The sequence below is a fragment of the Ascaphus truei genome, chromosome 9 (genome assembly GCF_040206685.1).
Source record: "Ascaphus truei isolate aAscTru1 chromosome 9, aAscTru1.hap1, whole genome shotgun sequence".
Lineage (NCBI taxonomy): Eukaryota > Metazoa > Chordata > Amphibia > Anura > Ascaphidae > Ascaphus > Ascaphus truei.
Genome location: NC_134491.1, coordinates 52,475,425 through 52,490,721, shown reverse-complemented (window position 1 = coordinate 52,490,721; position 15,297 = coordinate 52,475,425). Strand labels below are relative to the sequence as shown.

General features: G+C 39.5%; 1 protein-coding gene across 5 annotated transcripts in view; it reads right to left on the bottom strand.

The window, feature by feature from the left end:
• Nucleotides 1-15,297, bottom strand: part of SYT16 (synaptotagmin 16) — a 64,642-nt gene that overhangs the window by 2,866 nt on the left and 46,479 nt on the right. For 3 of the 5 annotated variants that reach the window (XM_075614855.1, XM_075614851.1, XM_075614852.1), the window contains 4 exons: nt 10,777-10,989; nt 9,357-9,595; nt 4,649-5,089; nt 3,287-3,476 (listed from right to left, as the gene is read on the bottom strand). In XM_075614855.1, coding sequence (XP_075470970.1) covers nt 3,287-3,476; nt 4,649-5,089; nt 9,357-9,595; nt 10,777-10,989 — 1,083 coding nt within the window. The remainder of the gene's footprint in view (nt 1-3,286; nt 3,477-4,648; nt 5,090-9,356; nt 9,596-10,776; nt 10,990-15,297) is intronic. The other 2 variants (XM_075614853.1, XM_075614854.1) reach the window with 1 other exon arrangement.

The window sequence follows — 15,297 nt, the reverse complement described above, 5'->3', positions numbered from 1 at the left end:
TGTAATAAACTATGTTTATATATATAAGGTGTTTCAAGGTTATGCGTACATCAAGGTAGATTAATCAAGCATAGAGCCACAGAGTGGCAGTTACCAGCATCTGCAACCAGGAACCACCAGAGCTTCACTCTCCCTTCCACCTACAGGTAGGTGAAATGCCAGATAATTGATGACTCTGCCACAGTCTCAATGTCCTGTAAATAGCGTCAATGCGCTTAGTGGATCCTGGGGAGTGGTTGTCCTTTGCTCGCAAGTAGTACATAGGTTCCTCTGCAGACCTCACTGTGTTTCCTGATCAGTCAGGCAGCGTGACGGCGTGGTCCCGCGGGCCCTTCTGTGACGTCAGAGCGCCCGCTCTGCTTTGAGTAACAGCCTCTGCCAGTAATGATTCAGACCTCACTTGGCAACCACAGAGGCAGGCAACAGCGCGGCACATGCGCAGAAGAGGAAATCAACTCGGTGTTCAGCAAACCGTTTGACAACAATAAAATACACCTTGGAACATGAATAATAAAAATATATAGGTTGAATGGTATTTCTTGTTACTCACGCTGCCTGACTGATCGGGAAACACAGTGAGGTCTGCAGAGGAACCTATGTACTACTTGCGAGCAAAGGACAACCACTCCCCAGGATCCACTAAGCGCATTGACGCTATTTACAGGACATTGAGACTGTGGCAGAGTCATCAATTATCTGGCATTTCACCTACCTGTAGGTGGAAAGGAGAGTGAAGCTCTGGTGGTTCCTGGTTACAGACGCTTGTAACTGCCACTCTGTGGCTCTATGCTTGATTAATCTACCTTGATATACGCATAACCTTGAAACACCTTATATATAAACATAGTTTATTACATTTTTCACGATGAGTGTTGTGCGCTTTGTTTGTTTTTTTGTTACTAGATTCTAGGGTCTTGGGCTACCCTTTACACAGCAGCAGATGCTCATCTACATTGGTATATATTTATTTACCTTTTCCACATGGTGTTGTGTGTTTTTTTTAAATTTAAATTGACATCACAATTAACACTTTGTATTAAGTATATATTTTAGTGCGCACTTATTTGTTTTTTCTATCTGTAGCAGAATGGTATGCGGATTACAACTTCACCTGTTTGTATGTGACAAGAAGTGGTGTTCGAGCAGTAGATGCACTTTTTGGGGTTGGTATCTCAGGCACCACAAGTTATACTGTAGCCTTTTTAGTCAGGAGCACATTGGGTCTGTACTTTATACTTTGCGTTGCTCATTCCTCTGATATAATTCATGACTATTGATTGGTACATTTTCTGGAGGCACCTATGGACCTGCGGATTTTCTGCAATTTATTATTCATAACAGATAGAAGATATTTTGGATTTCTTTGCTGCTTTAAAGCAGCAATCCCGCCTTACTAACTCCATTTTTCTTTTTTTATGATGGGTACCGCTGCATTTTAATCTCCGGTAACCATCACTTACCAGTGACGTTACCAGTATTACTTCCTGGTTTTCACTAGGGGATTTAAATGGCCGTCCAATAGAAAGTCGCAACTGATTACATTGGAGCTTCCTTCTGGCCTGCTGTTTGGTGGCCATTTTGTTTCTCCTGGAGGAAGATTTAAACCCATTTACTTCACAGGTGAGTATCTTGGCAACAGAGGGGTCCCTGGAGCTGAAAAAAATAATAGGGGCAGTTCGCTCCAGAGGACTCCCTGGTTACCATATTGTAAATAAAAGAGGGGAGTGACGGATGAGTAATGTGGATTGCTGCTTTAACCCTTTCGGTGCCAGAGGGTCATGCCACCCCCATAGCTGTGGACCCTCTTGATCATGTGTCCACTCTTCTGGGATGCGGCCGCCTAGACAGATGTGAAGAGGGAGTTGACCGTCCTTCAATGTGGTATGCGATCGATTGCACACAGCCTCCAAAAATGAGCAAATGGCTATGACATACGGTGTATGTTACAAAGGCCCTTGGGGTGGCACTTTTCTTGATATATGCTGTATGTCACTAGGGCACTGAAGGGAATAAACTCAGAGATCTTGAATTAGACTTGAGGTATGCAAGTCCCAATATGAAGATTGTACAATCTGCTAAAATGACACACTGCCTTCAGAAACCTTTGTAAACACACATATTGAATATAATTCACTGGACAAATCTAACACTTAAATAAAAACAGCATGCAAATAATTTTTTTGTTGCTGAACAATAAATCAAAGGGCCATGCATAAACAGAGAAGTTTATTAAGAATATTTTTCTTATTTAGTGCACAAAAACACTTAAACCCCATTCTGGCAAATAAAGTTGTTAAACTACCTCTGCTTCTAGCTGACTTCATGTAATTTCTTAAGCATTGTCACCTAAAAAGCAATGCAATTAGGTCACCCCATCGTGTTCACTGCCGTCAACAGATAGGAAACAATATTATGTATTCCCGTGAGTCATCGTGTAATTGGAACACATTGCTTACGTGTCTCAATATGGTGTTAATATACAGAACTCAAATGACTGATGTTCACAGGGAAAAAAATTAACTCTCTCATGATGGACTTTTCATAACTGATCCTGCTGGTTTAAAAGCTTATTTGATTTATGGGGGCTACAAAATATGTATTTTAAAGCAGCAATCTAAGCTGCCGGTTTTTTATTTGTATTTAATTTCTTTTTCCTTTAATATGTGCATCAATACAATCCACACAATAAGTAATTAGCCAAGTTGCTGATCGATCCGTTCTCCTGTGATCGATCAGCAAAGATTCAGCTCGGGTTCACTAAATGGTTGTCAGTGCAGTAGAAGAGAACCAAAGATGCAAAGTTCTGTGGAGAAGATCATGTGACCAGGCAGTATCTAGATGCAATTGGTGCACTGCTAGAGAGAGGGCAGGGCTCAAAAAGGGGTGTGCCAGAGCCTGTTTCAGAAGAGGAAGGGGATGCAATAGAAACAAAAAAAATTGTTACATTATAATACATTAAAAATGTAATTTCAAGGTTTTTTTTTTTAATGCTGCAAGTATTTTCTCATAGTACAGAACTGATTTATTTAAATAAATAAATTTAAAAAAAACACATGTAGGATGTTGCTTGGTCTGCAGCTTTAATATGCATTGCATACCCACTGCAAAGTACTCTAGTAGTAATGCTGCCCATAAGATATTATCCAGTATATAACATGTTTATAATAAATAGCATTTAATTTAAGAACACTGACATCAACACAGAAAATACGTGTTTTACATTGGACAAGTACGTTTTAATTCATTCTCATCTGAATGAAATAATTATATGAACAGCTTCACTTACCAGGAGGTCTGTTAATGGCAAGATTTCGAAAATGGCTGCCTTTGATCATTTCTACCGAAAGGCGCCCCGTTGTGGCGTTATATGATAACCCCACCAGCAGCTCCGGCACCCCGCCGTGAGACAAGGATTGTGAGGACGAAGCACTATCACTGTGAGAGATTGCAGAAAAGCTGAACTGGGAATCTCCACTCTTTTGAAAAAAGAAACACACATTAATATTGATTATGGTTTCTTTCGATAAACACTTTATTACACTACACTAGTTGAGTCTAGAGTAGAGAGAGGCAAATTTTCCGCCTAAATCCGACGCAGATTAGCCAGTTCTTTTGAGCTGCGGATTTTCGCGGTTGAGGCTCAAAAAGGCTGATTCATTTTATTTTATTTTTCTGAAAATCTGTCCGACAAATACCGAATCCGAAAAACGGAATGCGAATCCGAAAAACGGAATGCGAATCCGAAAAACGGAATACGAATTTGAAAACAGAATGCGAATTTGAAAACAGAATGTGAATCCGAAAATCAGAATTCGAATCCGAAAAACCTCACGTTTGATTTGATATAAACTCATCCCATGGACCAAATTTACGTTAATTCCGACATCGGATTCTTCAAAATCCGAGAATCTGAGCCCCATGGAGGGATTTTAAAGAATCCGCGTGAAATCCGACTTCGGGAAAAATCCGCAGGTTTACTCATCTCTAATCTAGAGAAAACTAAATTATCTATGGGCTGTGATAGCTTGAATATAAAAAGGATAATATTGTACACCAGTTTTAAGACCAGATCCCTTTTTCATTTCTGACTGAAGATGTGAACAGAAAAAGAACCCTATGTACAGTACTAGTTCTAGTACTGCTCATGGAGAATAGCTTGAGCAAAATAAACATTATATACAGATGATGTTGATCATGATATTTTAAAATTACATAAATCCATATTTCAGATAACAGTGGAGATGACGAGTTACTTTTTGAATGCTAAATATCTACACAAAACAGTGCAAGTTCTAAACATCAATAGCGAAATCCAGGGACAAATGAACAGATATCATACAAAACACAAAATCATGAAAGCAGAGGTTTAACGTTACATTAATTCAGGCAAATGCTGTATGAAAGATTGCCTCATTTTGATATGTATTAAAAACATTTGAGGTTGTCTTGCTGTTGCTATAGCTGCAACCAAAACAAGAATGTCACCCAGAGGGTTTTCACCCAATGCCCAAGTATAAAATAAAATTGCCTTTATAGCTCGTTTTAATGCAACAAAATGATATAACACCACAACCAGTAAGAGCAACGACCACAGGTAAATCCAGATCTTGCACATGTAACTCTTATCTGCATCTCTTCATACACTTACACTCAGGTTGCTTCTTGGCTCCAATACCAACGTCATTTTCATTTCCACCTCTGGAGTAATGTGGCTTAAATAGAACAATTTCTCACCCATCATCTTTTCACGGTTCATTTTGCGCACAGCATACAAACGAAATCGAACTGCATTGTTAGCCAGCTCCTCTAGTTCCAGCTTGTGGAAGGTAAATGTTTCATTGAAGACTGGCAGAGGCCCTCTTTGAATAGTAGTCTTGCTTCTTTGCTTCTTGCTGGGCAGCAATACTATGTGAACTTGCCACGTATTCACACCACTGCGATCCTTATCTGGAATCCCTTTTGCTTCCACTATTGTTACAGATAGTTTTTGTTTTGAAGCTTTATAATCAAGTATGACATCAAGATCACCACATTTTGAAATTGGTACATGGGTGCTGGGAGTTGGGAGGCTGTTTGCTTCTTGCTGGTCCTGAGAAGAGGAACATTATATTTTAACAACTAGGGTTTGTGTGGTGAAAAACAATATGTGCATTTAAAATAAAATTACCCTTACATGAGTCCAAGTGAAAATGTTGCATTATAAAAGCAATGTGCTGTGTGAATCCACGTGTATGATCAGCTAAAGCAATTGTTCCCTCTCTTACATTGTGAACCCTCTGCTAGATTTCTGTGAACCCCTAATTAAGAAATCGTATTGCCTACTCAGACTATTGCTAACTAAACTGTTTGATGCCAGGCAGTGTCCTGAGCCAGGGGTGGGCTGACATGGGGAGGGGTCAAAGGGGAAATTGCCCCCCATGCCAGTTGGAATTGAACATTTTGGGTCGGAGGAAAGGAGTTGGCTCGTGTGTTGCAGCGGGACCAACGTGTTAAATCACTCATTGTAACACACCAACTGATGCAGTAAAGTGGGTTACATCTGTATGTATATGGTGTATATATGATGTATGTATATGTATCTAATACATGACTAGTATCTGTCAGGAATCCACTCCTGGCTTTTCTCGTAGCCTTGCAGGGTGCTGTTGTTCTCACTAATTCCCTCTTTGCAATCAACAGCAGCTGTGTGGGCTATCACTGCAACCTAGCCTTGTACTCAGTCATTGGAACAGTGCTCTCACACCCCCCTCTGGGGATTGGCCCGCTGGCCTTTATATACTGCATTCCCCCACAATCCCTCTCTGCCGAGCATATCCTTCCTGGATGTTACCTGTGTTCTGCCACAAGCCCCTGGCTTGTTATCTCTATGTACTAATCTCTGTGTATTGTGTTCCAGAGTTAGTTCCTGTTTTCTCTTGTGACTCTGTGTTCCGGCGTATTGCTTTCGTTCCTGTGTTCCAGTATCCTACAGAAGCTACTACGCTGAAGCCTGTGTCCTGGATCCCTTGGCCTGCTGCTCTCTCTCCCATTGCAGAGACCAGCTTGAACTTCTGTGCTGAAGCACTGGTTTACCAGTGCTGCCTGGCGGTGTGCCCTCTCCGGTCAGCCTTCTCCTTGCTGAGGCTGGTACCATGGGCCGCTGTCGCCACTCGCACAGAACCCGCTCCCGCCCTGCAGCTATGACGCTGAAGTGGGAACTACTTGACCTCCTGTTGCCGAAACTACGCTTGGATAACGATTCCCCTGATGTCTCAAATTCTGACCCTGGCTCGTCCACCGACTATGCTGTTTTCTCCAGTCCTGAACCTGGCCTGTTTGACTACGAACTTCGCACTCTGGACCAGTCTGCACGGTCTAAGGTCGGTGATTTCATAACCCAGCCTCAGCCACGTGGTCCGGCCCCGGTTTGTGGCGAGCACAACCGTGACAGTATCTGTGGTGCACGGTACATGTGTGATGTGTGCGCATCTGTGTATGCTGCACGCATCTGGTGTGTGCATCTGTGTATGGTGTGCACATGCGTATCTGGTGTGCACATGCGTAACTGGTGTGCACATGCATAACTGGTGTGCACATGCGTATCTGGTGTGCACATGCGTATTTGGTGTGCGCATCTGTGTATATGGTGTGCGTGCCGCCTGGTTCTTGGGCCAGTTTGTTGAGCTTGCCCCCATGGGCTAAAATGTTCCAGCCTGCCCCTGTCCTGAGCTCGTGGGGAGAACACATGCTTAATAAGGCTAAAGACTGCACCTGAGTGTCTGCAGATAGCATGGGTGGTACAGCTCTCAATTGCTGTGAAGCTTCCAAAGTAATGCTCCATAATGCCTTGCCACTGTGGGTGCAAAATAATTCACAGCTAAACAACCCACGCTAAGGAGCAGTCCCAACACTGGCTCTGAAACCCACTATACTGCCTGGGATTCACTTGGGAGGGGCAAGACCCCTTGGCGATACCTCACAAACCCTGTATTGGGAATCACTTGGCTAAATCTTTTGCTTTGACAAGTTGTGGTACTTTTTAGGAATCCACATGATAGTTAATAGTGTACATCTGCGTCGCCCCAAAGCCAGACGCCTGATGGGGCTCCCCAAGAGCTGCTCCCCTCTGCACAGGACCAGCGTGCTAAGGGCTAACATTTGCTTGTACTTTGTAGAATGTCAACCCCACCCGCTGGAATGTTAATGAGCCAAGAGGACACAAAGAACTTTGTATTTGCAGCTGCATTTAATCTGAACCCCTTCAGTGTACATCTGCGTCGCCCCAAAGGCGGACAGCCTTTTGCACAGCCAAAGGTGGGGAGCCGTTTGGTGATGTTAAAGATTCTCTATTTCAATCTGAAACTCACCAGCCCTTTTATCCCCTGTACCCTATTTTACAACTGTATCTGTCCATGAAATGTCTGTGAATTGACTCTATAACCTCTGTTCTTTTAATGTAACCATGTATTGTTATAACTCTGTGCCCAGGACATACGTGAAAACGAGAGGTAACTCTCAATGTATTACTTCCTGGTAACACATTTTTATAAATAAATACAAAAGTTCTTTATAGATGAAATCATAACATGCAGAACATATGAAACCTCGTGTCTCTTCCACTGTACTGTCCACTTGACATTTAATTACAAAGATAAATAATTTAATTGAATAATTTTTAGTAATGCAATGTTGCACATAAAACATAAATGGAAAAAGCAGCCAATTCCATAGCCAGCCCTAATGCTTTAGTTACAGGAAAGTTTTTTTCATCACCTGATAATTTCTAAGAAAATGGAGACCAGAGCAACTCTATCTTGATTAAGAAATAATTCACACATAAGAAAGATCGTTTTACTCCTAGCAAAGGGACAATCTGTTTGAATGTACTCTGTTTCGACAGGGCAGAATATCAATGATGCAATGGTCTCCATGGTGATTGGTTATCTTTACTCAAACTAGACTAAATAGGATTACATGTTGTAATGATCCAAGGGCAAAATGTTCAGTAAACAGATAGAGTTCTAAGGTTGGTACTCAAAAAAAAGGAAGTGTAGCTTAGGAGATCCAAGTTCTAAGAAATAAATGTGTTGTACTTTTTGCATTTTTCATAATGAATTATTAGATGAAAATCACGTAGGGAAGCTGTGGAGCTCATGAATATTATATGTCAGGAAGTTGCGTAAAGTGTAAATCACTGATCCCTGCAAACTGTTCTCTAGCATTTTAAACACGTATTTAGTTATTTCTATGGTTGATACCTTTCTAAATGTATACACAAAAGGCTCAATCCATACAGCACAGTGACAGATAACCAATAAATATGAAACTGATACCATTTTCACAGCTATGAAGCTGTATCAGGCAAGAGCTATTGTGTAACAAAATTGGTAAAAGTTGACATTTTGTGCATCATTACATAAGCATCTCACCTAGAAACTAAAGAGTTGAAGTCGATGGACTCAATTGTACATATTCATTGACGAGTTACATAGTTGCTATGCAAGTTCTGAGAATTTGCTATGCAGTGCGACTACAATTCTTATGTGATTATTTATTTATGAAATGTTTTACCAGGAAGTAATACATTGAGAGTTGCCTCTCGTTTTCAAGTATGTCCTGGGCATAGAGTTAAGATTACAAATAATATATGGTTACAATGCATAGTTACATAAGTGAACATTATATACTGTACAAGACATTGCATGCACAGTTAGAGATAATATATATTATAGGCGCATGTAACAGTTACAGACCAGATTAAAATGTGAGACAGCTTTAGTTTTGAAAGAACTTAGACTAGTGATGAAAAGGTAAAAATAAAGAAAGTCTGTTAAATAAAAATTAGACACAGGATGTCGCTTAAAGAGTAGAAAAGAGGTCAGCTGCGGTATAAATAATTATGTATCTGACGTTTAATGATCCACTTGGGTTTGCAACACCAAAGGTAGTTGGAACAGAGTTATTCCTGATACTGCATGTGACCTATAAAATCTAATTTACAGTTTAAACTATTACAGAGAAAAAATAAAAATACCGCTTGTGAACACATTCAGATGTCTGACAGGTCGGCAAGGGATTATGGGTAATGACATACAATTGAGCACACAGTGTCACCTTTTGCTCTACGACCATTTTAACATGGACCCCCTATATTCAATATATTGTCACTCTGGCAGTAAAACATCTTAAATCATCACCATGATGATGGGCAGTGTGGTGTTGACACAGCAGATGACATATAAACAAAAAAATAATGTTGTAATTAAATATAATATGAATACAGTACATTTCTGTCTTCAGCTTTTCCTACATTTGTCAGGCAGATGTTTCCAATTTTTCTTGCTTTCAAATACCGGACAAGATTAAAAACATCCTACCTCAGGACTCCACCCCGATGAGCTGTCAGTAGCATCATTTCCTTCAAAACCATTGTTGCTAAATGTAGTTTCCATTTCCAGACTTCCCTCCATGGCTTGATGACTGATACTGCAGGTGGAACCTGCCTCCAGTCTTGAGACATTTTGAAGTTCACCTGCCTTATCCTCTGATGCTGGTCTTGAGCAAACTGATACATGGTCATCTTCATTATATGATTGGTAACTGAGTACATCCAGATCTAAGCATATGAAATCAACAGATATTAGGTTAGGGATACGTCGTTCAAAGTTCTAGTAGCCATATTGGCCTTGGAGAAGGGCAGGTTTGTTGGAGGTTGTGATACCTTGTAGCAGACAAACTTTAGAGTTCTTGATATATGAAATGATAGTGTGCAGATTCTCAAGTGTTTTGTGTACACTTAAACTAATCAGCATAGAGTTTACAGAACCTTTCATACCATAATCTACCTGGCAGAGTTTACTTCCTCTAAAAATCAGGGGTGGTCAACTCCAGTACTTAACGGCCACCGACAGGTCAGGTTTTCAGGATATCCCTGCTTCAGCAAATGTGGCTTAGTCAAACCTAGGACTGATTGCGCCACCTCTGCTAAAGCAGAGATATTCTGAAAACCTGACCTGTTGGTGGTCCTTGAGGAATGGAGTTGGCCACCCCCTGCCCTAAATATTTAATTTTTCTGTTTGTTGTCCTTGTCGATGTATTCTAATTATTATATTATTTAAAAAAATATGTTATGAGGACTTATTCATTTAAACCTGTTGAGGTCGTAAAATAGTTGCTTTGTGACTAATGCAAGGAAACGTCATGCATAAGACCCGAAGTGGGACTTAACCAAGCAAATTAAGTTTGTGCCATATACTGTACACGGGTAGGAAATGTATTCTTTTAGCACAGCATATGTTTTCCATGCAGTATAAAGCAAAAGTAATTATATCAAGCAGCTACCAGTCATCAAAAGCTTTCTTTTAAAGAGTATACACCTAAAAGGCATTACAGCAATTTGTTTACAGCTGGTATGCCACATGGGCTGATCCAAATGTGGGTGAATTACAACTGAACACCAATAAAGAAACATCTACAGACAAGGATACCCCCCCTCCCCCCCCCCCCCAGGCATTATAAATGATAATTTCAGCAGATGAAAGCAGCTTTAGGAGTCTGGAAGTATTAAGAATTAGACTCATTTCAAAGCAAGGCATAGGTGAGATCTTCCCCGAATTGTAGATTTTATTCAAAGCATTCAATCTCACAGCAAGGCCGATGTAAGTAAAAGCGAAGTTGGCACAAAATAATAATTTAAAAAAAAAAAGTGTTTTGCTAAATGGCATGCTTAGGAATGCTGCAGATTCAAGACAAACACCTTGATGGGGGTTGTTTTTTGTTGTTGTTATTAAAAAATACCTTCACATTCTGATGCCTCTGTGCTGAACTCCTCATGGTTTGATAGCAAGCGGTTGAATTTTGGCTTATTCTCTGAGCCAGCTTGCGTTGCTTTTTCTGACACTGTTGAACGAAAACTCTGTGAACGCGATACTGAGATCTGAAACTGCTTAAACACTTCTTCATCACTGTCTGAAGAGGTGGTTAGTTCCTCATCTTCCCCATAACTGTTCACTGGGAAAAGACATAATAAAGGCTCTTGACTTTCTATTTGTCCCCGGTAGTATGAATGAAACCATGCAACTACAATTGAAGGCTTCACATCTTGCAACAGTGGCAAGAGTCTGTTCTGCATAGCCTATTTTTTTTTTTTTAATAATAATAAAATACATTTAATTTAAGTAGCATATCTTAAATCTTCACCAAAACCAATGGTATCAAATATAATCAACGTAATGCCACTGACGGCCATAAGCATATTAAATTAAAATAAACCCCACTAAACCATTGTTAGACAGTGAGAGCCCAGGACTATTAGTGACTGACAGTTTTATATACCACTTAGCATTTTTTCTAACTAGTATTTACAGCTGAAATTCTACATTAGCTATATGCACAGAACAAGAAAACATGTCTGTTAGGAACAGATTATACTGTGTAGCAGCAGATGATTTTGGCATAAAATAGTGCTCAAAAGCAAAACATGAATGAAGATAGGCTTGAAATCATATTTAAAACCAGAGACAGAACATGAAACACAGACAGAGCTCAGTGCACATCCAGTGAAACTTATACACGGTACAGTGCCTAAATATATATGTATAGATATCTATTAAATAAAATGGTCTTTTAGTTTAACATTTTGGCCAAAGTGTTGTAAGCCCCTGAGCCACTACACGGCAGACCACATCTCATGCTTGCAGTATGATTGTGACAAATCTATCACAGAGTGCTTTTCCTGGTAATGTACAGGTTAATAAAAGCTTCAATCAGACTTAGAACTATGCAACTAATTTTGACAGATTTATTATAAATCATTCTTCCTGGTAATGCACAGGTTATTAAGAATCTATATTAGTGTTAGGGACCCTTGATATGTGGTCTGCCGTGTAGTGGCTCAGGGGCTTACAACACTTTGGCCAAAATGTTAAACTAAAAGACCATTTTATTTAATAGATATCTATACATATATATTTAGGCACTGTACCGTGTATAAGTTTCACTGGATGTGCACTGAGCTCTGTCTGTGTTTTATGTTCTGTCTCTGGTTTTAAATATATATTGCCATGCTCAGTAGCACTCCTCTGTGACACTTATATGCTTATATATATATATATATATATATATATGTTGTGGTTATTTTGGGGGTTCAATATGAGCTTGCAGGTGTCCTGTATGTTTTAGGCTTGAAATCATCCTAAAAAATGTACATTTACTTTTTAAAACTTGTGCTTTAGATATATTTAGTTTCAGTCCGGACTCCTCTAACACAATAAAAAAAACTTTATTTAAAACCTAATTTAGTATTAAGTTAGAAATTATTTTGGAAAATTATTAGCTTAATACTAAATTAACTAGTTACATGCTGAATATTTATGACTATAGAGAATATAGCATAATTAATATTTAAGATGATTTCAAGCCTATCTTCAATGTACACAGTACTAAAAAAAAGTCAGAGGATTAGTAACTTTTACAGCTCTGTAATCCAAATCGGGCATACACAATGTTTTTAATATTACTAAACACAAAGCATTTGATGTATTAGCTGCTTAAAGATAGTACATGTACCACAAGCTTTTCAGAACTGAATGCGATTGTTCTTTCACACTGAAAATAAGGGAGCAGGGACTTCACAGAAAACTGGAGTTAGCTCACTGGTTCCAAAACCTAATCTCAGACACCATGCATGTGCAAATGTATCGTTATTTGTCACACATAGGCCCTTATTGTGTAAGGTGTGATAGCGCCGATGATGTACTATCGCATGAAAAGCCCTATTAAACCCAACGGGACTTTTCATGCGACAGCACGTCACCTGCGTTATCACGCCTCACAGAATAAGGTACATAGTATGGATTAAAGAAAGACTTGGTGGCCAGTAGTCTAGCGCATTTTGCTAATTTAATTTAACCACAATTCTATATCTCACAATGATGATGGTGAGTTACATCGGCTCTGGTATACGCAATTTCAAGTCTATCAAGTTCTCTTTACTCTTCTCAAATTACACGTATCGGTCAGGGAGTGCCAAAAACCCTCAATTGAATACCAATCAATTTGTACTAGTTTTTTTTTTTTATTGCATCCATTTATGATGGATACTTGTGGCTGTTTTCACTTCCACATAAAATAATATTCGCAATCAAATCTGTTTGTACACTGCGAGTGCTGATTTGCATGTCATTACCTAGAATACATTGCTGCAGTAGAAGCGCTGTATGCCAAGACATAACTGGATAAGAAGAAACACGTTCCTCTTATTATTTTAAAGCTGCGTTTTTTTTAAATATATATTTATATATTTTCCATTCAATATGTGCATCAATACAATCTGCATCAATACAATCTGCACACTGATAAGTGATTAGCTAAGCTGAAGATCAATCCGTTCTCCTGTAATCAATCGGTTGCTCAGGGCTATTTAATTCAGTTCTTGCACAGCATTGTGGGCAATGTAGTTCCTGGAATATGATTGGGCAGTTACTAGATACAATTGGTGGACTGCTAGAGAGAGGGCGGGGCTCAGGAGCCAGAGCCTATCAGAAGGGGGAAGTGGGCTGTCTCTTTGGAAATGCTTCCTACATTAGAAACATTAAAAATGTCTTTAAACATTTTTTTTTTACATTTTAAATGCTACAAGTATTTTCTCATAGAACAGAACTGATTTATTAAAAAAACACACATGTAGATTATTGCTTGAACTGCTGCTTTAAGGCCGCTTATCATGTAGCTTTCTCCACCTGCAGATATTTGAATGTAGCCAAATACTTCCACAGAGGTATCTTTTTCCCTACTCTGAAGTGATGTAATGTATCTAAACTTTTACGTTAATGTCTTTTTATTCGTCGCATAAAATATACGTAGCACTACAAGCTCACAGTTCGTGACATCCCACAGACAAAGTTAGGCATGAAGAAAGGTCTCGCAGAGCTCCGCAAAACAAATATATGGGACAATTTGTACCCAGCTAAACCTACTATGAACTAGTTCAGCTCAGTAAACAAAAATCCATGGACAACATTACGCACAAAAAGAATATACAGTTGAGATAAATTATCTGCAGACCTCAAGCTCACCTCCTACAGATGATGCACTGCGCCTCTAAAAGCCTTTGGGACGTAATGCAGCCTTTTGTTCCACCCAAAGGTCACTATCAAAAGAACACTTAAAACTTGGGGCACACAACAAAAGTGGCATTTTATGTCCTTGGAAATACGGGGCACTTAAGAAAAACCTGCATTCAAAAAAGGTCAACTTGCACATATTCCAGTCCAGACTATGCTAAAGTATTGCTGGTGAAACCGAGTGCTCCGGCTGTGGGAAAAAAATGCTTTAAAAAAAAAAACCAGGTAACAGAAATATAAGTGCCACTTCGATCTTCAATGCTTTTAAAAGCAATGCTACTGCCATTAAATATGTACAAATTAATCTGACAATGTCAAAGTAACAAAGTAGCATTATATTGAATAAACAGGACAAACACAAAGCTGCTTGTGTCTTTTTTTGCAACCCACTAAATGTCAATAGCACACCCAACATGTACTGTACTTTTATTTTATGGGGATAAGACTAGTAATTTGTTACTCACTGCCTATAAATACTAGTGAGCATAAAGTCCATTATCCCGTATGGAAATCATTGATACAGCAGCCATATTTAGAATACAGTCCATGCATATATTGCAATTCAAAATACTCCTCACTATACCTATGGGTAATGCGTGTAAAAGCACATGGAAGGGCAGGTTTGTGCCATTCCCAAAGTACATTCTTTTATAATAGGAAACAATTTTCGCCTCTTACCTTCCACCCCAATTGTAAACAGAGTTTGGGCACAAATTGACTTTGTGTTGAAGCTAGGTGATTGTTTTTAGATTAACAAAAGGTTGTTTTCACATGTAGTTTCACTGCTTCCTCTTAAACACCTTACTCAAGGGTATATGGTGTGGTTATAATGTTATGGCATATAAGTGCTGTAGATTTGGGTATAGTGTTGTCCGTATTTGTGATGAAATGAACTTTGAGCAGAAGGTTTGTGTATAAAATATATATTCCCAGTGGGATATTTGTCGGCTAGCCAAGTGTACTTGTTCAAATTGGTAATATAGGAATAGCCCGTCGTCTAGTATTGCCAGCCCACTAACACGTGTTCCAGTAACTGTGTCTGATCATCTAGATCAGGGGAGCGCAAACTTTTGCTGCTGCGCCCCCTTGTCTTGCCTGCCCATGTCTTGCCCTCCACCTACCTTGGAGCTACGTTAAATGACGCTGCGGGGTCATGTGACAACATGACACATGACCCGAGGCGTCATTTGACGTC